General features: G+C 42.9%; 2 protein-coding genes across 2 annotated transcripts in view; one reads left to right on the forward strand and one right to left on the reverse strand.

Moving 5' to 3' along the window:
• The first annotated feature begins 8317 nt into the window (after positions 1–8317).
• The window catches only part of RTF2 (replication termination factor 2), a 46319-nt gene continuing 29465 nt past the window's right edge, over positions 8318–25171 (forward strand). The window contains exons 1-5 of the mRNA XM_003787717.3: positions 8318–8472; positions 11011–11105; positions 12052–12145; positions 14196–14335; positions 19406–19484. Of these exons, the coding sequence (XP_003787765.1) occupies positions 8404–8472; positions 11011–11105; positions 12052–12145; positions 14196–14335; positions 19406–19484 (477 nt within the window). The 5' untranslated portion in view covers positions 8318–8403. The remainder of the gene's footprint in view (positions 8473–11010; positions 11106–12051; positions 12146–14195; positions 14336–19405; positions 19485–25171) is intronic.
• The window catches only part of GCNT7 (glucosaminyl (N-acetyl) transferase family member 7), an 8878-nt gene continuing 8422 nt past the window's right edge, over positions 24716–25171 (reverse strand). Inside the window, exon 3 of the mRNA XM_003787718.3 lies at positions 24716–25005. Coding sequence (XP_003787766.1) covers positions 24779–25005 — 227 coding nt within the window. The 3' untranslated portion in view covers positions 24716–24778. The remainder of the gene's footprint in view (positions 25006–25171) is intronic.

Consider the following 25171-nt stretch of genomic DNA (forward strand, 5'->3'; position numbering starts at 1 on the left):
ATGCAGGAGAGGCCAAGTTTGTATTCTCTAGACTCACTGAGAAATGAACCATCACCCATGGTGGTGTGGACAGGAAGGTGTGGTGTGGGCAGGACACCCATCACTGAGCACAGATATGAAAGTGGAGGGGAGATCACCTCAAGTCAAACCACCCCCTCTTCCTCTCCTTGCAGTGAAGTTGAGCTTGTGTTGCCATGGTTACACCATCCCTCCACTTCAAGTGAAGGTCACATCTCCTAGACACATCTCAGACACATAAATACCTTCACAAACTGGAGACAGCATCTCTGGGCTCTAAGTCCCCTGAAATGGTACCAAGTTCAACTCCTACCTGCTACTTTTTATTTGGCAGGCACCTTTAAAATGTTGACTGCTAGAAGGTTCGTTATTTTTTTGAGTTAGTCTCAGGATCCTAAAAATAATGATCTCATCCTTGTGAGGCTTGGTTCTCTGCAACTAGACAGACCCTGGAGAGCCCCATACTTTGAACAGCTGTGATCTGCTTCAGTTAGGACTCATGTTAGAAGTGATGGAAAACCATATCCAATCTGTCTTAAGCAATAAAAGAAATGTATTGCTTCAAGTATCTTAAAAATAATTCAGGACAGACTGGCTGCAAGGCTGGGGGTTTCAGGGGCTCCACCAGTGTCATTCAGGACCAGTTTCTCTGGTTCACTCCCATGACTGCAAGGTGGCTTTCCCAAGTGATGTCCCTCCTGATTCATGGCCAGAGGACCAACAAAGGACTTCACTCTGCTTGGATTAGCTTAGCTCAGGTGCCTGCCCCTCAGGGCTCCATGATGAGCAGGGCACAGATCACCCAAGTTGACTTAGACCTAGACTCGCCCTCTACAAACACACACACACACACTCATGCTCCCCCCCCCCAGCCACCAATGTATCCTGAGAGATGCAAAGGGGTGACTCTGTCAAGCATGGGAAAGTGTCTGCAGTTTTATCTTCAAAATGACAAGTTAGCTTGCCACCATTTTATGAATGCTGACAGAAGACACGAGATTCTGGGATCAGAGATCCCAAGACCATCCCCCAGAGACTCACATGACTCAGAATACAGTAAAGTCACACTCACAGTTGTGACTTACTATAGTGAGATGATACAAAGTAAAGTCGGCAAAGGGAAGAGGCATCTGGGTGAAATCCAGGAGCACCAAGCCCACGCTTCCAAGAGTCCTCCCTCTCCCAGTGGAGCCATGCAGGACAGTCTTAATTCCCCCAGCAACATGTCTGACACCACTTGTGAAATGTTGTGAACCAGGACAGGTCAGAAAGCCTTGGCACTCAGGGGCCCCAATCACCTAGGCAGCCTCTGCCTGGTACCTATGAAGTTTCGAGACTCCCAGAAGGAATGTAGGCATTTCAGCACAGATCATATTGTTTGTGCAACTGGTTTACACATGACAAGCCATTGTTATCCGTTCTGGGGGTAGTGAGGGTGCTCCCAAACGCCAATCAAAGGCCGACCTTGCAAGCAGGACTTTGTGAGGACACTAGTCAGGGCTGCTGTGTTAACTCTCCCCTACATGGAGGGAAAGGGCATCACAGCATCACAGGCAGCACCTGTTCATCTTCTCATAACTTTTCTGCACCTTCCAAGTCCCAGGGCACAATGCAGAGGTGGGCTCAGGTGGGTGCTGTACATACAGGGATTTGTGCCAAACACAAGGAACCTCAGTGTAAGGGTCCCCAACATTTTACAACAGGCTCAGAGCAAACCTGAATGAACTTTGCTTTTACTGTATTACACAGCACAAACCTCTCTGGGGGAAGAAATTATCTCAATCTTCCAAGGCTGCTGGCTACGAACATCCTGGAAAAGATGCTCCAGGACAAGATGCCATCCATTCCTCTGCTCAGAAGCTATTCAGCACAGTGGGAGACCCACGAAGAGCTGTCTCCTGACTAGCAAGAGTCAGGAATGTTGTTGGAAAGAGGAGTTGTTGTGGGGAGGAAACCCATAAATTGTTACTGCTGTGGACATGATATTTTTCATGCAATAGTAATAACAGCAGTATGACTATTAGAAGTATTATTCTAAAGCACTGTTCCGATGTTTTAACTTAGTTCTTCATCAGTGAGTCTTCCATAGCATTCTGATAAATCCCATTTATAAAGCTTTTTTGAGAGATGAGTTCAAACTGATGACCTTTGTCAACAAAGTACAAAACCAAAACCCCTGAGTATAAAATAATGAAAAACGCTGTGCTTAGCCAAATGTGTTTCCTTCCTTTTTTTGAAAGAAAGCACTTCAAGGGTGAGTTTCTATTGATTAATTCAACAAGATGATTATTTTGGAGAAAAGTTTTTCAAATATAATCACTTTTTTTTTTTTTTTTTTTTAGTTTTTGACAACATTTTGCTAAGTATTTTTGCTTTGTGCCCAGAATTCTGTACCATTTCCTCCCAAGGAAGGAAGAGGAAATGGTGGGTGGTGTGGTAGCAGCAACTTGACCTCAATTAAGTTAAATTTCATAGGGAGGATGGAAGTGGTGAGGAGACCATTGAAGAGATCTTCCAGTTTGACAAGCGTTGGGGAGTCCTGTTTCTGGTTTGATGGCAATTCTTTTTTAATAAGACATTTTTTTTTGCATTTTTTATTATTAAATCATCACTGTGCACATTAATGTAGTCATGGGGTACAATGTGCTGGTTTTATATACAATTTGAAATATTTTCACCAAACTGCTTAACATAGCCTTCATGGCATTTTCTTAGTTATTGTGTTAAGACATTTATATTCTACATTTAGTAAGTTTCACACTTACTAAATGCACCATAGGTGTGGTCCCACCAATTATCCTTCCTCCACCCATCCCTCCTCTTACCCCTTTCCCCATATTCTTGGGGTATAATTGGGTTATAGCTTTCATATGAAAGCTATAAACTAGTTTCATAGTAGGACTGAGTACTTGGATACTTTTTCTTCCATTCTTGAGATACTTTACCAAGAAGAATATGTTCCAGCTCTATCCATGTAAACATGAAAGAGGTAAAGTCTCCAACTTTCTTTAAGGCTGCATAGTATTCCATGGTGCACATAGACCACAATTTATTAACCCATTCGTGGGTTGATGGGCAACTGGGCTTCTTCCTTGACTTAGAAATTATGAATTGGGCTGCAGTAAACATTCTGGTACAAATATCTTTGTTATAATGTGATTTTTGGTCTTCTGGATATATACCTAGTAGAGGAATTGTAGGATCGAATGGCAGGTCTATTTTTAGTTCTCTAAGTGATCTCCAAACATCTTTCCAAAAGGAACGTATTAGTTTGCATTCCCACCAGCAGTGTAGAAGCGTTCCCTTTTCTCCAAATCCATGCCAACATCTCTGTTAATAAGACATCCTTTAACAAATAATTTGTGTTTTCCTTCATGTGCACCCCAGCTCTCCACAAGCGGCCTGTGTGCATGAGGAGCTGAATGGAACCTGTTCACCAACGCTCCTTTCCTTCCCTTCATCATTAACAAGTATTAGCTGAGCACCTCCGTTGTGCCAGGTCTCCCTGAATGCTACTGGGAACCAAGCAAAGGCTCTGTGACAAGGCACTTTTATTCCAGCTGAGGGAGAGAGGGAACCATGGCCCAGGTGAGGGAGAGACCAGTGAGGAGCTCTCTGGAATGCAAGATGGAAGAGGCCCAAAACACTTAGTATCAGATAAATAATATTTTGGGATCATATTCAATGTAAGAATGTCCATGGTGAACAAAATATCAAAATGTAAGGGGTTTTTTTTTTTTTTTTTTTTGAGACAAGAGTCTCACTTTGTCGCCCTTGGTAGAGTACCACAGCATCATAGCTCACAACAACCTGAAACTCTTGGGCTCAAGCAATTCTCTTGCCTCAGCCTCCCAAGTAGCTGGGACTATAGGTGCCCACCACAACGCCTGGCTATTTTTAGAAATGAGGTCTCGATCTGGCTCAGGCTGGTCTCAAACCTGTGAGCTCAGGAAATCCACCTGCCATGGCCTAATTTTTTTTTTTTTTTTTTTTTGAGACAGAATCTTGCTCTGTCTCCTGGGCGTGAGTACTCAGCTGTAAGATCATAGTTCACTGCAGCTGTAAACTCTTGGGTTCAAGTGATCTTCCTGCCTCAGCATCTCAAGCAGCTGGGACTACAGGCACATACCACCATGCCTGGCTAATTTTTTTTCTATTTTTTTGTAGAGATGAGGTTTCACTGTTTCCCAGGATGGCTTGGAACTCAGCCTCAAGCACTCCTCCCACTTCAGCCTCCCCAAGCACTTTGATTACAGTTGAGAGCCACTGTGCCCCCCCAAAATTTAAATTTATTACCACTTAGGTTGGTAAGTGCAAGGAAGGGAATAAAGCAAGGTAGGGGTAGTGGGATGGAGGAGGGGTGCTCTTTTAGACAGGGGAAGAATGTCCCTGGAGAGGACATTCAGTTCTGTGCCAGCCATGGGGAAGGAGGGTGGCCAGTGCGGCTGGAACCTAGGAAAGAAAAGAAGAGTGGCCACGATGCACTGGGAGGGGTGGCCAGGGGCCAGTTCACACAAGGCCTTGTATATCTGCAGAATATTTCAAGTGTTTTTCTAAAGCTGCAAATTAAAAGTAATTTTTGATTGAATTATCTCAGAAATTGCCTCAATTTTCCACTTTAGTTAAACTTTCTTTAGATCTCCCGCCTTAAATAAAGCTTCTAAAATTCTTTTTAAAAATCTTTATGCATAGTGTCTTAGTCTGTTTTTTGTTGCTAGAACAGAATACGTGAGACTGGGTAATTTATAAAAAACAGGTTTATGTCTTATGGTTCTGGAGGCTGGGAAGTCCAAGGTCGAGGGGCTGCATCCAACCAGGACCGTCATCAACCCATGGCAGAAAGTGAAAGGTAAGAGAGCAAGAGGGAGCCCAACTCACTTTTAAAACAAGCCCACTGTTGAGGTAACTAACCCACTCCCATGACAACGGCACTAATCAGCTCTTATTAGGTCCCACCTCTCAGCACCATTGCACTGGCGATTGTTTCCAACCCTTGGATTTTGGGAGACACGTTTAAACCACAGCACCTAGTTTAAAAAGTGTTTTTATGCTAAACTCTTAAAACGAGTTATGCTGCCTGCCAGTTTTTTTCCAGACAGAATTTGAAACTGCAGCTGTGGAGGAGCACATAAGCAGAGAGATCAGGAAATCAAAGGGTCCACAGTTCAGAAATCTTAGATATTTGGGAATTATTTTAACAGCAGTTAAAGTATTGGTTCTTAGCCTGGGTTTCAGGAGGCTGTGAATTAAATACAAGCATGTATAAACTTTATATAAAATTTCCTACGTGGTAATCAATATTTTCCTGGGGAGTAAGTTCAAAATTTTCATCAAATTCCCAAACAAGCCGAATGACTCCTGAAAAGTTTCAAAAATACTGATTTTACTAGAGGAGCAGTTCTCAACCCGTGGGTCACGACCCCTTTGTAACAACAAAAATACACCCTGCATGTCAGATATTTACATTACGATTCATAACAGTAGCAAAATTATAGTTATGAACTAGCAACGAAAATAATTTTATGGTTGGGGGGTCACCATAACATGAGGAACTGTATTAAAGGGTTGCGGGATTAGGAAGGTTGAGAACCACTGGGCTAGAGGGTGATGATCTTCCTTTTCATGATTTCATTTCCCTGCCTCCCCTCAGATCTTCAGTTTGACTGGGACATAGTTGTCCCCAAGGATCTTCATCAGGTCATTCAACAAAGAGAGTGGAAGCAGCAGCAGACAATAACGCCACCTGCTTCCCAGCACAGCTGAGAGAATGGAATGGCTCAAGTCCACTTAGGCGCTCAACTCAACGCCTGAAGTGGCCACCAGTCCTCAACACATATTAGTTGCTACAGATAACAAACCTCACACAAGTTTGGCTGTGTGTAGTCTGAGCTACTGAGTAGCCTAGCGACCAATATTCTAAAAGAGGAAACCGAGGAGGAAGAGAAAAAGCTCCAGCTTCCTGAGCTTGAAGCACAATTGTCACCACTAGGTCAGAGGAGGGAAAAACAGGGCCTCAGCTGAAAAGCCTTCTTTTCTGCTCATCTGACTCACCAGCTGTGTGACACTGAATCAAGACACCTTGTACATCTGACTATTGTGTTTTTCGTTTGTAAAATAGAAGATATCATGCCCCCTACTTCCTAAGACTGTTGTGAGCACAAAATGAGAGAACACCTACATCTCTCCCAGAGTGTGGGTACTGTCTAATAAGAAACTCTTTTCCTGCTTCTTCAAATAAACTCTACGAGGGGGAGATTTACTTGCCAGAAGAGTCCCAAATTGAGAATCTGTCTAAAGATCCTTGGATTTTTGCACTTCTGTATTCACCTTCTGTCCTTTGCAATGAGAAAGAACCAAACTTGGCACCCATCCCTAGGTCTCTCGCTAGCTATGTGACCTGGAAGGAGTCCCTATCTTTCCACACTTCTGTTTCCTTACTAGTACCTAGGATTCATGTAGTACAAGTTTTATCATCAGCTCAAACTAGGCTTTTCACTCCTCTCTGAAGGAGTCTGTATCCCCTCTCTGAAGGAGTCTGTACTTTCTTTTGGTTGATTGAGAAAATATATATTGACTATGCAAAAGACTTCGGAGCACTGAGGCTACAAAGTGGGGGAAAAAATCCCAAAGACAGCTCAGTGCCTATAGCTCAGTGAGTAGGGCACCGGCCACCTACATGGAGGCTGGTGGGTTCCAACCCAGCTCTGGCCTGCTAAAGAACAATGACAACTGCAACCAAAAAATAGCTGGGCAATGTGGCGGGCACCTATAGTCCCCGCTACTTGGGAGGCTGAGGCAAGAGAATCACTTGGGTCCAAGAGTTTGAAGTTGCTGTGAGCTGTAATGCCATAACACTCTACTGAGGGTGACAGAATGAGGCTCAGTCTCCAAAAAACAAACAAACAAACAAACAAACAAACAAACCCAAAGAACCTACCTTCGTAAAGCTGGACATTCTTGTGATTGGCATTAAAAAAAAGCCAATCAGAGACTAGCTGATTAAAGAGATTATTTTCTTTTACTCCCCATTAATTGCAGTAAAAGTTACCCGAAGATTATATTTAGCCCTTGAAGTTTTCACATGCACATATTTTCTGGCCAACTGATCCCAAGTTGGGAATATTTTCAGCATTTTGTTTGTGTTTGCTTGTTTTTTTATTTTTTAGACAGCGTCTTGCTCTGTCACTCACACTGGAGTGCAGTGGTACAGTTACAACTCACTGCAACCTTAACCAATCCTCTTGGTTCAGCCTTCCCAGTAGCTAGGATTAAAAGTGTGTGCCACCACCATGCCTGCCTAATTTTTTTTTTAATAATTTTTTTGTAGAGACAGAGTTTCACTTTTCTCTCTCTCTCTCTCTCTCTCTCTCTGTCTCTCTCTCTCTCTATATATATATACATACATACATATACTTTTTTTTTAGAGATAGGGTCTTGCTGTGTTGCCCAGACTGATCAGGAATTCCTGGTTTCAAACTATCCTCCCACCTCAGCCTCCTAAAATGCTGGGATTATAAGTGCGAGCCACAGCATCGGTTTATTTTTCTAGTTTCACGTGACCGTTTCGCGTCAATATGGTAACATCCAATCATAGAGTCCCTTCTTGGCAGTGGGGAGACTTTCCCATAATATTTATAACAATTAAAGGAACAAATAGGGAAAAGGCCAAGAGCCTAAGGGGAGATGATCACGGATTTCAACAAGAGACTTGTGTTCTTATAGATATAATACAGCCTGCCTCTTGGAAAGGCGTGGAAACATCAGTGTACCTTTTAAAATTACTTTATAAATCATGCTGTCTATTAATTATATCTTTCTTAATAAGAAAAAAAATGGCGTGATTTCAAGAAGCTGCGAGTGGGTGCGGCGCCCGTAGCACAGTGGTTACAGAGCCAGCCACATACACCGAGGGTGGCGGGTTCGAACCCGGCCTGGATCAGCTAAACAACAATGAAAACTGCAACCAAAAAAATAGCCGGGCGTTGTGCAGGACTCCTGTAGTCCCAGCTACCCGGGAGGCTGAGGCAAGAGGATAGCTTAAGCTCAAGAATTTGAGGTTGCTGTGAGCTGTGATGCCACAGCACTCTACGGAGGGCGACAGCTTTAGACTCTGTCTCCAAAAAAAGAGAGAGAGAAGCTGCAAGTGAAATAAATACATTAACGTTCAAACTAAATTTGATACACAGCCCAGGCGCTCACCGGAAGGAGGAATAGACGCGACGCTCTCCATGACAACCGGCACCTGGCAACGACCTCGCCCCGCCCTGCTGCGTCGCGACCGGCTGTACGTCACCAGTGCGCGCCGGAAGTGGCCCCGATTCCCTCCAGGTTCCACGGAAGTGGCTGCTTTAAAGCTTTGCTGCTGAGTCTGACTCCCAGTTTGAGATGGGTTGCGACGGGGGAACAATCCCTAAGAGGCATGAACTGGTGAAGGGACCGAAGAAGGTTGAGAAGGTTAGTGCCGTGGGTGGGCCCTGTGGGGACTGCGGTGGTGGGGATTCAAACGCCTCCAGGGAGGAGGGGGGAGGTAGGAAGAGGGAGCCAGCGGAGTTCCAGACCTAGCTGCGCTCTTTTATCCCATTCGAAGGATTTAGAATTAACAACAGTGTTCGTAACGGGCATGCACTGAGCACTTACGTTTGCCATTCATATTAAATAGGCTTAATACGAGGTCACGTGGGGTATCTCACCCCAGCCCTATCTATGGCTGCGTACTGTCGTCCCCGTTTTAAGGTTTGGAAATGCAGGCTCAAAAGGAGAAAGTCGCAAAGTTAGTAAGTGGCAGAGCCGTGAACCCTATCTGCGGTTAATAACGATGATACACATAATTACTGTTTATTGAGCTTTGTATAATAGATTTCATTTCCTCCGGGAAGTCTTCCGAAACCGTTCTTGTACCACGCGAGAGCCAGGTCCTTCTTTTACACACTTGTCTTACCAGCCTGCGCATTGCATTCATGTTGATTTATATCTTTCTCCCCTGATAGGCAGTAAGCGCCGGTGATAGCAGAGGCTACAACTTTTTTCATCTACACATGGCACAGTTCCTGGCACACTAAATATTTTGAATAAATGCATGAATAAATGATCCCTAATTCTCACAAGTAATTGAGCAAATTATGTATGATAATGTATGTATGTATGATTTCCATATTACTGACAGGGAAATTGAGTCCAGGAAAATTAATTAGCATGACTAAGGCCATGTGGCCAGTAGTAGTGAAGCCAAGATTACTATTCACTGTTTCAGGATTTCACAGCTAGCACTAGTAATTACTTTTTAGTAATAGGATGAATGTAAAACGCCTAATACACGTGCCTGGCACATATGGGCACTTCATGTTTTCTGATTTAGCAGTTAGAGAAATCTTTTTAAATGGCAAATCTTATATGTCACTACTGTATTGGAAGCACCCTGGGCTTCCTTATCACGTTCAGAATAAATCCCATCAGTCCCTGTGTGAGCAGACCCCTGACTGTCTTTCTGACCTCATCTTCTGCCTTACTCCATCCCTTTCATTTTGTTGCAGCTACATAGGCCTTGTTCCTCAATCTGGAGTATTCCATCAATCTGAAATGTTCTTCACTGAGATAGTCACATGATTAGTTTCTTTACTTCATTTAGTTCTCTACTCAAATGTCATGTCAGTCCACTCTAGCTGAAATATGCCTCATTGTTTATTGTCTCTCTTATGTGGACAGGGATCTTGGATGTTTACCTCTGTAACCTCTACCATGTGTCTGCTGCATACCAGACACCCAGTAAACATGTGTTGACTATGACAGTAAATGAATACCCAACAGGATGAAATGTGCCCTCTGATCACACCTACAGATGCACAGGCTAATGCTGGATAGTTAACACTCAGGGAGGTTTTGCCAAAAGAGTACTCAGCTCATTTTTGCTATCTTGTGCGTAGGGCTGAAAAAGAAGTAGCTTAATGAAAGGGGGTTTAGTGAGAAACTGGTGTCAAAAGAGGGTAGAAGAGGCTGGGCTCAGTGGCTCACAGTAATCCTAGCGCACTGGGAGGCCGAGGTGGGTGGATTCCTGAGCTCATGAGTTTAAGACCTGCCTGAGTGAGAGTGAGACCCTGCCTTTAACAATGGGTGGGTGCCTATAGTCCCAGCGACTGGGGAGGCTCAGGCAAGGGGATCACTTAAGCCCAAGAGTTTGAGGTTGCTGTGAGCTATGAGGCCACGATACTCTACCCAGGGCAACAGAGTGACACTGTCTGCGAAAAAGAAAAAAAAAAAAAAGATTAAGTTATGAAAATTGCTTAGTACAGTGCCTGGCACATAGTAGACACCTGAGGAGTTCTCGCTGCAAAAATGAAATTCAAGGGGATTTTTTTCTTTGTCTTTCTTCCTATTTCCTCCCAAATGTACCCTCCTGTTGTTCAGGTGTGGCATTGTAAGAATAGGAAAGATTGGGACATGGGATCGTGTATAGGTGAAATTATTACTTGAGGGTTATGGTGGATTTTAGTCTGGATTTTCAAGTATGTGCCCCTTAGTGAATAAGGAAAAAAAAAATTATTTCTGTTAATTGGTGATTTTATAAAGAATTATATAGTCTTCAAACTGAACATTATAAAAGAATACCTATCTTCTCAATTATTTAGTCTTTAAATTCTACCATAACATTAGACCCATTCCCATTACTAGAAATTAATACTGCTAGTTTTTTCTGTATGGCCTTCCTAATTTACTGTAACAGTATAAATGTTAGTGTTTGTTTGTAGCTTGCATAAAAAGTTTAATGATTTGATGTAAACTCTTTCCTTTGTACATGTCATGTTTAGATGAACTTTTATTTGACATAGTATAACTGTGACTTCTACAATCCCAACTTCATATGTCATTATCTTTGGTTTAAAAAGCAAACATCATCACAGTTTGGTATTACTGAATAAACTTTTATACATAGAACTGTAGACCATGTGACTTTTAGAGGTGAAAATTAATTGAAAGGGTTTTTTTTTCTTTTATTAGGTTGACAAAGATGCTGAATTAGTGGCCCAGTGGAACTACTGTACTATAAGTCAAGAAATATTAAGACGACCAATAGTTGCCTGTGAACTTGGCAGGTATGGTTTCTTTCCTTAATCAAGATAAGTAGTATGTATTAAGTGATTTTTGAAGAGAACTTTAATGTGTAAACGCAGTTCTGGATCCATCAGATGTAAATTATCTCAAGTAAATTTGTGAGGCCTCAGTTAACGTTCCCTGTCTCTGAATATGATTCTGTACTCTCATGGTTAAACTCAGAGACAGATAAGACACATAAGTTGTATGTGTAAATATGAGTGCGCGAAGGAGCCACGTGAGGCTCAGTAGGCAATGGTGAGAGCGGGAAACTAGAGAGCCCAGATTCCACCTAAAGCAGAAGCTGCCGCTCAGTTCCAGCCAGTTCTGGCAGTTCAAGAATATAGTTCCAGTATTTCAGACATAATGAGTTTTTAATTTTTCAAAAGAAATTGGAAACATTATGTTAAACTTTCTAATTTTCGAAATCCTTGTTCAGGTCATGTTTAGCCCTCAGACTGCCAGTTTGCCATCCTTGATTTAAACTAATTTCTTTCTTTGTATGCTCTGGAAATAGTTGAAACAGGGTTAAATATACTTTGTGGTAATGCAGGGCATTTCTATTGTCAAATGTAAATGACTTTTGATTCAACTTATTCTTCTTCCTTTATTTGGGTTATTTGAAAGTTGATTGTTGGCTCGGCGCCTGTAGCTCAGCAGCTAGGGCACCAGCCACATATACCAGAGCTGGCAGGTTCGAATCAACCTGGGTCTGCCAAACGACAATGACAACTACTTGGGAGACTACTTGGGAGATTGGTTGCCTGTAGTCCCAGCTACTTGGGAGACTGAGGCAAGAGAATCGGTTAGGCCCAAAAGTTTGAGGTTGCTGTGAACTGTAACACCATGGCACTCTACTCAGGGTGACAGCTTGAGACTGTCTTAAAAAAAAAAAAAAAAAAAAATTAATTGTTAACATCTTATTTTGTCTAATCCTTATTGTCACAGACTTTATAACAAAGATGCTGTCATTGAGTTTCTGTTGGACAAATCTGCTGAAAAGGCTCTCGGGAAGGCAGCATCTCACATTAAAAGCATTAAGGTAAGACAGGTGATTGACATTACTTTATGGAATTCATATTCCTGAAAGACCATACTCAGAAATGGGATTCCAGTCCCACCACACCGCCTAATTCAGACATGATCTTGGAAAGGCACTTGAATCTCCAGCCGGAAGTTCCTGTGTATGTACTTCATGTACTTTAAATCTGTTGTCGTCGTCATCTTTTTGACTGTGCTTTGAAAATTTTTAGCATGTTATATACATGTTGGGAAGCATTATTTTTGTAATTAAAACTCAGCTACTTGAAGTTTGGATTTGGAAGACACTTAGATAGAATTAGAGAACTTTATAAGTAGGTTACTACTAAATCATTGCAGTTACCTCCTACTGATTGGAAGTTATGATTGGCAGTTCTTTCATAAAAGTGGAAAAACAAGATTTTTAGTAAAGGAAGTTTCTTAAGAGAACAAAATCCAGTCTGATCAGTGGAAAAATACTTAGAGTGATAGTGAAGAATTTGAGAACCATTAGGCTAGTCAAAGCCTTCATCTCACCATAAATGAGTCTCTTGAGACCACATTTCTAGGTAGTGAAGGGCTGAACTAGATCCCCTGACTCCCCGTCTAGGGCTTCGGGTTTTTCCTTTTGTTTTCTTTTTTATTATTGTATTGGGTTCTTGTATGAATTCTTAGGTTATGATTATAGGACATGTTTCATTTCAGGCAAACTTAAAATCCTGAAATATAGCTACTGGTACTGCTATCTAAATTTTCATTCTGATTTTAGTGATCTTTTACCATGGGAAGAGAACTCATTCCTGAAAACCCATGGTAGTGTGAATTATCTTACCTCAAAAGGCAATTATCATTGAAATTAATTCATATAATTCTATACTTAAAACATAGACTATATTCAGTTTTATGTGGTTGAACCATTCATTTTAAAAAGCAACCCAAAAAATCCCTCCAAGAAATTGGAACAGTAAAGATGAAAAGATCCACATAAAACTGCAAATGCACAAGGTTATCATCACTGTCCTTTACCAGTTCGCAAATACTCTGAGCAGAGTACTTAACGAGACCTGTGCCAGCTGTCCGCCAGGAAGCAAACCTGGTGATTGGTGGCTTTTCTTTTGAGGTACTCAGCTGCTCTCCAGAATGTTGAAATCAAATCAGTCTCATTAAATACGAAGAAATGCCGGGAGTGCAGAAGTATATCTGTTAAATCAAACTCTGTGTAAAACGGAATTCTTGAAAACCTGATTGGCTGTATCTTAGACTGCAATAGTACTTTCTCGCCGATATTCTGTCTTAATTCTTTGGACCAGGGCTTCACAGATTTTCCCGTGTGCTCGCTATTGCATAAAAAGAGGTGGCCAGTAATATGGAACAGCCGCACTGAAGAGTATCAGGAAGGAGAAAAATCATTCCTTCCTGGGTGGAACTAATGCAGAGCTTTCTCTTAGTGGAGTAATCTTTAATCTGGGAAGGTACTTTTCCTTAAAGAATAAAATTTATAAAATAGAAATTACTTAACTAATTTACTTGCTAGTTTGTAAATTGAAAAAATTTTGTTTTAATAACATATCCATGGCTCGGCGCCTATAGCTCAACGGGCTAAGGCGCCAGCCACATACACCTAAGGTGGCGGGTTTGAATCCCCAGCCCGGGCCCGCCAAACAACAATGATGGCTGCAACCAAAAAATAGCCGGGCGTTGTGGCGGGCGCCTGTGGTCCTAGCTACTTGGGAGGCAGGAGACTCGCCTGAGCCCAGGAGTTGGAGGATGCTGTGAGCTGTAATGCCACGGCACTCTACCCAGGGGGACAGCTTGAGGCTCTGTCTCAAAAAAAAAAAAAAATAACATATCCATGTTTCTTGATGGTCAGAGGAATGTAGCTGGGAAGAAGATGTTTAGATGGAAGGGGATGAAAATAACAATTTCTCTGTCAAGTTCGGTGGTTCGTTAGGTGGCTTATTAAGGCAGAAGGTAATCTGTTTATCACATGAATTTTTAATGAGCACCACACTCTAAGCTAACCAGCCAGCTACTATCACATGAATTTTTAAAATATGAATGGTTTTCCCCAGAACGTGACTGAACTAAGGCTTTCTGATAATCCCGCCTGGGAAGGGGATAAAGGAAATACCAAAGGCGACAAGCACGATGACCTCCAGCGGGCACGTTTCATCTGCCCTGTGGTGGGCCTGGAGATGAACGGCCGGCACAGGTCAGTATGGACAGATGAGTGGGCGTCTGGTAGGGTGATGCCAGCCCTTTATGGTTGGTGTTGTAGCTTAGCAGTCACATGGGTTTCTCTTTGGTCTTGTTGGGTTTGGTAATGCCCTGGAGGAAAGGGTGCTCAGTCATGGTCAGGTGCATTCCTCCTCAGCCGTTTACACGATGCCTTCCAAGTCAACTCATTCTTGTTGTCTGTGGCCTTCTGTTCTTGAGGTAGGAAAACCTAAAGCAAAGAGGGATTTTAAAAGTTCTCATGTGACACTTAGGAAACCTGAGTTTGATTATTTGATCACCTTTTCCTATGAGATGGAAAGCAAAGGGCAAATGTTTTCCATCAAAAAAGTCTCATGTCCTTATAATTGCTAAAATGTGTGTGGTACCAAACCATGTCATATAATGTGTGGTTGATCAGTCAGCTAAAGCCTTAGCTGATAATGATAACTTGTTTTGAATTTGTAGCTAACAAATCCTCTAGCTAGAGCACCAGGAGTCCTATGGTTGAGATGTGTATAGCAAATGTTAATGACCTGTATATTTCCTTCTTTAAAAAATATTAAAGGTTGGGCAACACCTGTGGCTCAGCGGGTAGGGCACTGGCCCCATATACCGAAGGTGGCAGGTTCAAACCCAGCCCCTGCCAATTAAAACAGGAGTGGCAACTGCAACAAAAATAGCCAGACATGGTGGTGGCACCTGTAGTCCCAGCTTCTTGGGAGGCTGTGGCAAGAGAATCGCTTAAGTCCCAGAGTTGGAGGTTGCTGTGAGCTGTGATGTCACAGCGCTCTACTGAGGGCTACCGAGTGAGACTCTGTCTCAAAACAACAACAACAACAAAAAAAAGATTAAGGGTTGAATGGGTTAGTACATGCCTTTTTAAGGATGTCTCACTAAACAAAAGTATTAAAGCCCTTTTCCTCATCATTTAGGTGGCAGGGATACTGTGGGTTTGGGTCCAGACCACTGCAATAAAATCTCACAAGAAAATCACCCAAATTTTTGGTTTCTTGGTGCGTGTAGAACTTATATTTACATATACTATAGTCTACTTAGTGTGTAAATGTTATTAATGTGCATTATGTTATAAATGTATTAAGTGTTTAAATGTGTAATGTCTTAAAAAAACATGCCAAGTTGTAGTGGCTCATACCTATAATCCCAGTACCTTAGGAGGCTGAGGCAGGAAGATCACTTGAGGCCAGGAGTTTGACACCAACCTGGGTAACATGGTGAGATTTAGCCTCTACAAAAAAACTTAAAAATAAGCCAGGCATGGTAGCATGTGCCTATAGTCCCACCTCCTCGGGAGGCTGAGGCAGGAGGATAGCTGCCGGGAGGATAGCTCAAGAGTTCAAGGTTATATTAAGCTATGATTACACCACTGCACTCTAGCCTGGGTGAAAAGATCTTGTCTCTGAAAAATAAATAAACAATATGGTAGCTTAATTAAAAATTATTTTAATTCTGTAATAAAGAACTTTATGTGAAAAAAAATTACTTTATTGCTAAAAAATGCTATTAATCATCTGAACCTTCAGTGAGTTACAATCTTTTTGCTGGTGGAGGGTCTTGCCTTGCTGGTGATGGCTGCTGACTGGTCAGGGTGCTGGTTGCTGAAGGTGGTGGGATTGGCAGTTTTGTAAAACAAGACATCAGTGAAGTTTGCAGTATCGTTAACTTTTCCTTTTTAACAAAAAATTACTCTGTAGCATGATGCTGGTTGATAACATTTTACCCATAGTGGAACTTCTTTCAGAATTGGAGTCGTCTCCAATCCTGCTGCTACTTTGTCCACTAGTTTCTGTGATATTCTAAATTGATTATTCCAACAATATCTTTAGCAGGAGAGGATTCCCTCTCAAGAAATTCCTTTCCTTGCTCATCCTTGGGGAGCAGGTCCTCATCCATTCAGGTTTTACCGAGGGATTGTAGCCCTTCGGTCCAGCTTCATTCAGGCTCCACCCCTCACTCTCCGGCTGCTTCAGCACATCTGCAGGGACTTTTCCGCTGCATCCAGGACCTGTCAGCGGCACCCCTCAGGGTCCTTAACGGATCTTTTCCACAGTGTTTTCCATCCACACAATATAAAACTGGCCATTTTAAAACATGTTTCGGTGGCATTTAGTCCATTCACAGTATTACACAAGTAGCATCTCTGTCTAGTTTCAAAAGATTGTCATCAGAGTAGAAAATCTTCTGGCCATTAAATAGTGACTCCCCCTCACCCCTATGCCCAGCTGCTGGCAAACACCAGTATGCTTTTTTTTTTTTTTAATGAGACAGTGTCTCATTATGTCACCCTCAGTAGAGTGTTGTGGTGTCACAGCTCACAGCAACCTCTTGAGCTTAAGTGATTCTCTTGCCTCAGCCTCCCAAGTAGCTGGGACTACAGGTGCCCACCAAGTGCTCAGCTGTATTTTGGTTGTAGTTGTCATTGTTAGGCAGGCCTGGGTTGGGTTTGAACTCGCCAGCTCCGGTGTACGTGGCTGGCGCCTTAGCCACTGAGCTACAGGCGCCGAGCCCACCTGTATGCTTTCTGTCTCAATGGATTCAGCCATTCTGAATCTGTCATGTGAGTAGAAGCATACAACATGTGACCTTTTGTGTCTGGCTTCCCACTTCTTTTTAAGAAAACCATGGTTCACCCCAGAAGAGGAACTTAACCGTAGCAAGCTCTCCTGCGGGGTCTTGGGCAGGGGTCACCCATAGCCCATTGCTCTGACTGTGGCTTCCCCTAGTTATTTTCCCCTTTCATATGCTAGTTAATCTCTTCTCCTTTTTCTCTTACCCAATTAATTGAGCTTTGCCTTGCTGGCTTTGTCCACCTGGGATTAATAGAGCTCTGAACTTGAAAACGGATTATTGGATTAGTTTATATGCAATCATGCCTTGTTTTCTGTGAGGGATTGGTTCCAGGATCCCCTGTGGACACCAAAATCCATGAATGTTCAAGCCCCTGACGTGAAGTGGTACAGCATAGTATCAGATACAATGTAAATGCTATGTAAGTAGTTTTTTGAAGAGAGTCTTGCTCTTTTGCCTAGGTTGGAGTGCAGTGGTATGATCATAGCTCACTGCAACCTCAAACTCTTGGAGTTAAGCGATTCTTCCACTTCAGCTTCTCTCCTGAGTAGGACTGTAAGATCCCACCAAGCCTGGCTAATTTTTTTAAAAAACCTTTTTATAAGCTTGGCCCCCGTAGCTTAGTGGTTAAGGCGCCAGCCACATACGCTGAGGGTGGTGGGTTCGAACCTGGCCTGGGTCAGCTAGACAAACAATGATAGCTGCAACAAAAAATAGCTGGGTGGCGGCGCTCATGGCTCAAAGGAGTAGGGCACCAGCCCCATATACTGGAGGTGGCGAGTTTAAACCTGGCCCCAGTCAAAAACTGCAAAAGAAAAAAAAAAAAATAGCTGGGCTTTGTGGCGGGTGTCTGTAGTCCCAGGTACTTGGGAGGCCAAGGCAAGAGAATTGCTTAAGCCCAAGAGTTTGAGGTTGCTGCGAGCTGTGATGCCACGGCACTCTACCAAGGGTGACATAGTGAGACTCTGTCTCAAAAAAAAAAAAAATGTTTTATAGAAGTGGGGTCTTGCTGTATTGTCCAGACTGATCTTGAACTCCTGGACTCCTGGTCTCAAGCAGTCCTTCCACCTTGGCCTCTCAAAATGCTGGAGTTAGAGGCATGAGCCACTGTGCCCAGCCTATACGTATTATATAACCTTACTTTTTTGGGGGGGTGGGACAGAGTCTCACTTTATTGTCATCAGTAGAGTACTGTGATGTCACAGCTCACAGCAACCTACAGCTCTTGGGCTTAGGTGATTCTCTTGCCTCAGCCTCCTGAGTATCTGGGACTACAGGCACCCACCACAACACTCGGCTATTTTTTGTCGCAGTTTGGTTGGGGCCGGGTTTGAACCTGACACCCTTGGTATATGGGGCTGGCACCCTACCCACTAAGCCACAGGCGCCACCCGTATAACCTTATTTTTTTCTACTTTTCCATCTACCTTGAACATGTTTCATGTCCTTCTTTACAGAATTATCTTATTCTTTTTGTTATTCATAATTTATTTGACCATTGCCCCATTTGTGAACAATTAGGTAGTTTCCTTCTTTTCTTTGTTACAGTGCTATACCCACTCCTTTTCATAAATACCCATTTGTGCATTAACACACTTGTGGGCATATGTTTCTGCTACATACAGGAGAAATTCTTTTTTTTTTTTTGTAGAGACAGTCTTACTTTATTGCCCTTGGTAGAGTGCCGTAGCATTATAGCTCATAGCAACTTCCAACTCCTGAGTTTAGGTGATTATCCTGTCTCAGCCTCCTGAGTAGCCTGGACTACAGGTGCCCACCACAAAGCGTAGCTATTTTCTTGTTGCAGTTTGGCTGGGGCTGGGTTTGAACCTACCACCCTTGGTATATGGGGCCAGCACCCTACCCACTGAGCCACAGGCGCTGCCCTAGGAGAAATTCTTAAAAGTGATACTTCACTCAGTATTGCCAAACTGTCCTCCTACGGTATGGTACCATGATATATCTGCCCACTGACAAACATGCCCATGTCCTCAAATGGTTTCCAGCTGTATACCTTCAGTCTCTTTAATTACTGCCTGACCAGGGGAAAATTGTATGTCATAGTTTTGAAAGGCATTTCGTTAATGTTTGAAATTAAGAATCCTTTTATACATTTTAGCTTTTATATTTCTTTCGTGAAATGAAAATGCCCTTTGCCCATTCTATTAATATCTTTACTATTAATTTTAAGACCCCTTTGAATATTCATAAAATAAATCCTTACTCTTAAATGTATTTGAAATATTTCCTCTCCCACCTTCCTGTCCTGTCCTTTGATTTTTTTTTTTATGTTTTTGGCTTTGAGTTTTAATAAGAAAATTTTTTGGATATAATGATTTTTTAATGCAATCAAATATAGTATTTTTTTCATTGTGGTTCTTGGCCTCTGTGCGAAGTGAATAAATACTAATGTATAATGTGGCTGATAACGTCTCCGGTCTTGTGTAAGCTAACTCTCCGTACTGGATTATTCCTGCAGGTTCTGCTTCCTTCGGTGCTGTGGGTGTGTGTTTTCTGAACGAGCCCTGAAGGAGATAAAAGCAGAAGTTTGTCACACAGTGAGTTCTTAACATGTACCTTTTGTTCCTTCTCGGTAGCTTAGGAAGTCGGGTGGTTTAGGGTCCCTCCCTGTAATTGCCGTTTACGTGCCCTTACCTTTTTTCTGAAACAAAGATCTAGTAAGTTGCTTTTCTGCTTAAAACCCTTCCACAGCTCTAGGTTGCTGATCAGTCTGTGGTCGCCTTACCACTGCCTGCCTGCATTCAGATGGTCCCCATCTCTTAGATTGGTACACAATCGTTCTTTACATTGGCTGACCTAAGACATCCATACTGATAACCGGGTCAGAAACATGTAGCCAAACAGTATTATCTGCTTAGAGCTTGACTTTATTTCCTGGAAATACAGCATTGCCAGGGAACTCTGAGATTGTGTTGTTAATGGGCAGTCTTACTGAAAGTCAATAAACTCTCGAAGCCTGTACCTAAAGCCTTTCAAGTGGAGACCGGGTGATGAACAGGAATCCAGGCTCCTCTACCTCCTAACAGAGGCTGCTGTGGCTGTGGAGACCTCCTGCAGTTAGGACAGGACACTGGCTGTCATTCACTAGGCCCACCTCCCATCACCACCACATTGGGAGTCATGTTTCCAGCTGACTCACTTTTGGGGACACTTTCAAACTATATGTAGCACAGCCAGTATTAAGAGCTGGTGTATGTCAGTTAGGGCTCAAACACCAGCTCTTGCTTTGGGAATATCACTGCACTTCCCTGGGCCTCTGATTCTAACACGTAAAATGAAGGAATTATAGTACATTTTCAGCCGCTTTTCTTTACATGCAGAATTCTAAACAATAATATTTTGAAATGAGGAAATAAGTGTGAATTCGTATATTTTTAACAGAAATCAAACTCTAATTTTTAACGTAAAGTTTCTAAGTAATACTAAGTACAGATTGAGTATTCCTTATCCGAAATGATTGGAACCAGAAGCGTTTTGGATTTCAGGCCTTTTTAGATTTTGGAAAATTTACATAAGCATAATGAGGTATGTTAGGGATAGGACCCAAGTCTAAATACAAAATTCATTTACATTTCGTATATGCCTTATATGTATAGCCTAAAGTTAATTTAATACATCATATTTTATAATTCTGTACATGACACAAAGTTTCAACTGTGACCCATCACATGAGGTCAGGTGTGGAATTTTCTATTTGTGGCATCATACTGGTGCTCAGAGATTTTCAGATTTTGGAGAAGTTCAGATTTTTGATTTTCAGATAAGGGATATTTAACCTGTATCTCAGGATTGGCTAAGTGCTGTACCAGACAACCCCCAAATTCCAGCCTCCAGCTTTCACAGAGAAAGTTCTGAGCTGGGCACCTGTCTTGCATGGTAGCTTACAGCTTCCGTCTCTTGCTGTTTCTTAGCTCTGACCTCCTGGTTTGCGGAGTACTCTCCTTTCAGGGCCAAGCCTGAAGGTGGTGCTCTTTACTTCTGCTCACGTTCCACTGGTCAGACTCAGTCACATGGCCGCACAGGGAGTCTGGGAAATGTAGTCTAAAGAGATGCCCAGGAAGGGAAAGAGGACACTCGCCATTTCTGCCAAAATGCCAGAAACAATAGTGATGGTGGGGTTTCCAGAACTGCAGCCCATCACGAAAACGTGAATGAAGGGAGATGAAGCCACAGTGTCAAAGTCTAAAACAAACATTTCCACTTTAGAGAAACTAATGTCCTAAGAACAAAGTCAGGAACCTCGGTGGTACTTAGAGTATGCATTTTGTCTATTTTTCAGTTTGTAGTTTCACTGGCATTTGGCTTTTCAACTCACTGGAAGAGACAGGAGGGTTTGAAATAGCTTTGGTTTCATAATCTAAAACACACGATATGCACATTTGATTTTAGTAAGCAGGGTCCAAAGAGATGTAGTTGCTAGGTGTTTTTGTTTTCACTCTATAAACAAATCACTAGCCAAAAAATTAATTGTATTCCCCACTGTGCTCTTCACTTCTTGTAACAAGAAACACATTGGAATAATTGCAGGTTGCAAAATAAATGATGTACTTGTTACTCAGGGTGTGACCCAGGGACCTGCAGTATTGACATCACCTGGGGAAGTGTGTGCGTGTGTGTGTGTGTGTGTGTGTGTGTGTGTGTGTGTGTGTGTGTTAAGAAATGCAGGCTAGGTTCTCTGGCCCCACCCCAGACCTGCTAAAGTAAAATCTACATTTTAGCAAGATCCCTGGGCAGTTGGTACACATGATTAAATTTGAAAAGCGCTGGTGTAGATATTAGAGGTGTGCTCAGTGGCATTTGACTTGCTTGCTTTCTTGCTTCATTTATTCAAGCTTTGTGGGCGGGTGAATGGGTGTGTGGGTGTTTTAAAGTCAGAAGTCAGAAAATGTGTACTCCCACTGTGTGCATTTTCTTCATGGCGGAGGTGCGGGTGAAAAGAGGAGAAGTTAGGGAAGAAGGTGTCTTTAAAAGTGGTCAGCGGTCAGCTGATTCTGATTTTCAGGCTTTGGCCTCCTTAAGGTTATTTTATCTTTTTGCCGTCTTCATGGTTTTGTGAATATTTAGCCTAGGAGAATCAATTAGTACTTTTACATGTAAGAAAAATCTAATAGAAAAGCTGAATAATAAACTTTATGTGGTATCAAGAGGCTTCCTTTTCCATAAAGCTTAAAAAATTATCTAAGGATCCCTGTTTATACATCACCTTGACAAAGTATTTCAGACCCCTGCTACGTGTGATTCAATTTTGTTGTTTTGCCTTACAAATGAACACACCGAGAGTCTGATCAGGATAGAGCACCCCCGGCTTCTGTGGTGCTGGCGCTCAGAGGCTGCTGCTTCCCTGGTCCCACTTGCCTGCCTCAGCCTCTCCTTCCACTCCCCATGCTCTGCTGAAGCCTAGTCTCACGTTGCTGCGTTCCACCATGCCTTTATGTTACTTCATTGTTTTCATTTTATCGTGTTCTTATTGAAATGATTTGTTTGAGCCTACCCCAGAGTGATATGTGCATGAATTAGTGCCACTTTGTTTTTTGTTTTTTTTTTTTGAGACGGAGCCTTAAGCTATCCCCTGGGTAGAGTGCCATGGCATCACACTCACAGCAACCTCCAGCTCCTGGGCTCAAGCGAGTCTCCTGCCTCCGCCTCCCAAGTAGCTGGAACCACAGGCGCCCGCCACAACGCCTGGCCATTTTTTGGTTGCAGCCATCATTGTTGTTTGGCGGGCCCGGGCTGGGGATTCGAACCCGCCACCTTAGGTGTATGTGGCTGGTGCCTTAGCCGCTTGAGCCACAGGCGCTGAGCCAGTGCCACTTTGTATGAGGTAAGATGGGATAGTAATGGCTGGGACCCTCTGCTGAACTGTCCGCCTGGTCCAGTCTCACCTTCCTAGCTGTGTGGTCTCAGGAAGGTCCCGTCATCTCTCTGTGCCTCAATTTCCACACCTCTGAAAAAATGTGTTAGACACAGTGGCTCACACTTGTAATCCCAGCAGCCTGGGAAGCTGAGGCAGGTGGATCTCCTGAGCTCACGAGTTGGAGACTACCCTGAGCAAGAGCCAGGCCTTGTCGCTACTAAAAATAGAAAAACTAACCTGGCTTTAGGGCTGGTACCTGTAGTCCCACTACTGGGGAGGCTGAGGCAAGAAGATCACTTGAGCCCAAGAGTTTGAGGTTGCTGTGAGCTGTGATGTCACCAAGACAGTCTACCCAGAGCAACAGAGTGAGACTCTGTCTCAAAAAACCAAAAAAGTGCCAGATGTAATTCTGAGAGCTTCATCTACAGGGACACCACGGCCCTGGGGGTGTGTGGGGGTGGACCCTCTTTATGATGTGTGACTACTGTGGATGGCCACTGAGAGGAATTGAAATGTGATGAAGGTCTGCTTGTGTTCCAAGTAACCCGGAAAGATTCAAGTTTCTTTTTTTTTCTTTTTAAATGAGGTTTGCGTTCATTTGCTAATGAGTTATTATAAAATACTGGGGACATAATTGTGGTGATCTGGGTTTCTGAGAAGGAGGCACTAGTTTGCCTGTAGAAGTGTATGGGGAGGTGGCAGCCCCCTGCAGGGCGCCTGTGTTCTTGTCTATGATAGTCTTAAGGTTTTCAGTGCATGCTTTGGAACTAAATATCTTAGGAGGAAGAAGAGTGTGCTTAAATGAAGATTTTAGTAAGTGTCCTGTGGTTTCCGTTTGATTTGTGTTATCAGAAAAGCTTCAGACTTTTCTTTCCCTCCGTTGAGCTTCCCGCCTCTCCAGGGCTGCTTCATCGTCTCTCAGGGAACCTGATTTTCTTTCTGTGTGCGGGACGCCTCAGACTCGTGTTCAGACTTTGTCTGTGAATTATGTGTTCATTTCTTTAGGTTCCTGTAGTCCCCCTCCCTTTTTAGTTGTTTTAAGTTGTGCTGTTTAGTAATTTTGCAGTTCAGTTTTATATGATGCCCTCAACTCTTTTAGAGAAAGAGAAAATATGTAAGTTCAACAATGGCAGCAGCAAAAACGGTCACAGACTTTATAGGGTACAAGACCTGGGCCTGTAGAGAGAATCACAACTGTGCCTGCCCCTGCCGGTCAGCATCGTAGCCATTAGCCACGAGTGCCTTAATTAGAAGTTTTATAATCATATAAAAATTGGTTGACTTCCGCAGCCATGCTAACCACACTGCTGGCGCCCAGTAATCGCCTGTTGTCCTGGTGAGTGTTGCACAGCTCGGACATGGGTACGTCCACCCTCACAGAAGGTACTACAACATCCAGGCAGGCTGCAGACACTCAGGGCAGCCGTTTTAAGAAGCTGTGTTTTCTGCTCCAGATTAGTTTCATTTTACCCAAAGAAATAGACTCTTCAGTGTTTTTCTAGGATTGCCAGAATAAATTCCATTGTTCTCAGCCAATAAAGACTGATTTAGATAAACATATTTTCATTTTCAGTGGGAGTTTATTAATATCTTATACACAATACTATCCAGGCTTTCAAAACAAGATGTATTGTTCTTACTCCAGTTTGAACCTGGATCCGAGCATTTGGAGAATTTTGGTTTTCAGCAACTGTTGGCCTTCTGGGTACTTAAGTACATGTCACCAGTGGTAACTTGAATTATTTTTTTCTCTTGTGATTTCTCTTCCCAAAGTTATAAATGTGGCCTATAATCAGTAGGAAAGCCTTGTCCATCACGTTTTTGAGTTCATTTTAAGAGAAATCTGTATCATATTCCATTCTAAGTTGTATTTAGGACTAATTTGTATCATTTTTCCTCTTCTTTCTCCTTTGATTCCTTGTTCTCTTATTTCAAGTTAAGGAAATAGAATGAGCCCAGTAAGGAAGCAAACACTGTTCAGCCGTTCAGGTCCATGTTAAAGTGACTCTGCTGAGGGAAGTGCCAGTGCGGTTCTGCGGGGACGTCTGCCTGCCGCAGCACTGCCCACCTGTGCCGCCTTTCTAAGCACCTGACCACAAGGGGGTCTGCGGACGGCTCGAATTTGTGGGCAAACAAGGAAGGCGATTGAATGATCCATGGCAAGTCTCCGAGTCCATAAACACAGGTGTCTTGGACATAATGGCCTGCCAAGAAAAAATGCAAGACTGAGCTGGCTTGGTTTCCCCACCAGGTGTATTCACACAGAAACATGGCTCCGTCTCTGCACACGTCACCTGCGAGACTGAGCTGGCTTGGTTTCCCCACCAGGTGTATTCAAACAGAAACGTGGCCCCGTCTCTGCACACGTCA

This window comes from Otolemur garnettii, unplaced genomic scaffold, assembly GCF_000181295.1.
Source record: "Otolemur garnettii isolate 467f Iridium unplaced genomic scaffold, OtoGar3 scaffold00023, whole genome shotgun sequence".
In the NCBI taxonomy this organism is placed as follows: domain Eukaryota; kingdom Metazoa; phylum Chordata; class Mammalia; order Primates; family Galagidae; genus Otolemur; species Otolemur garnettii.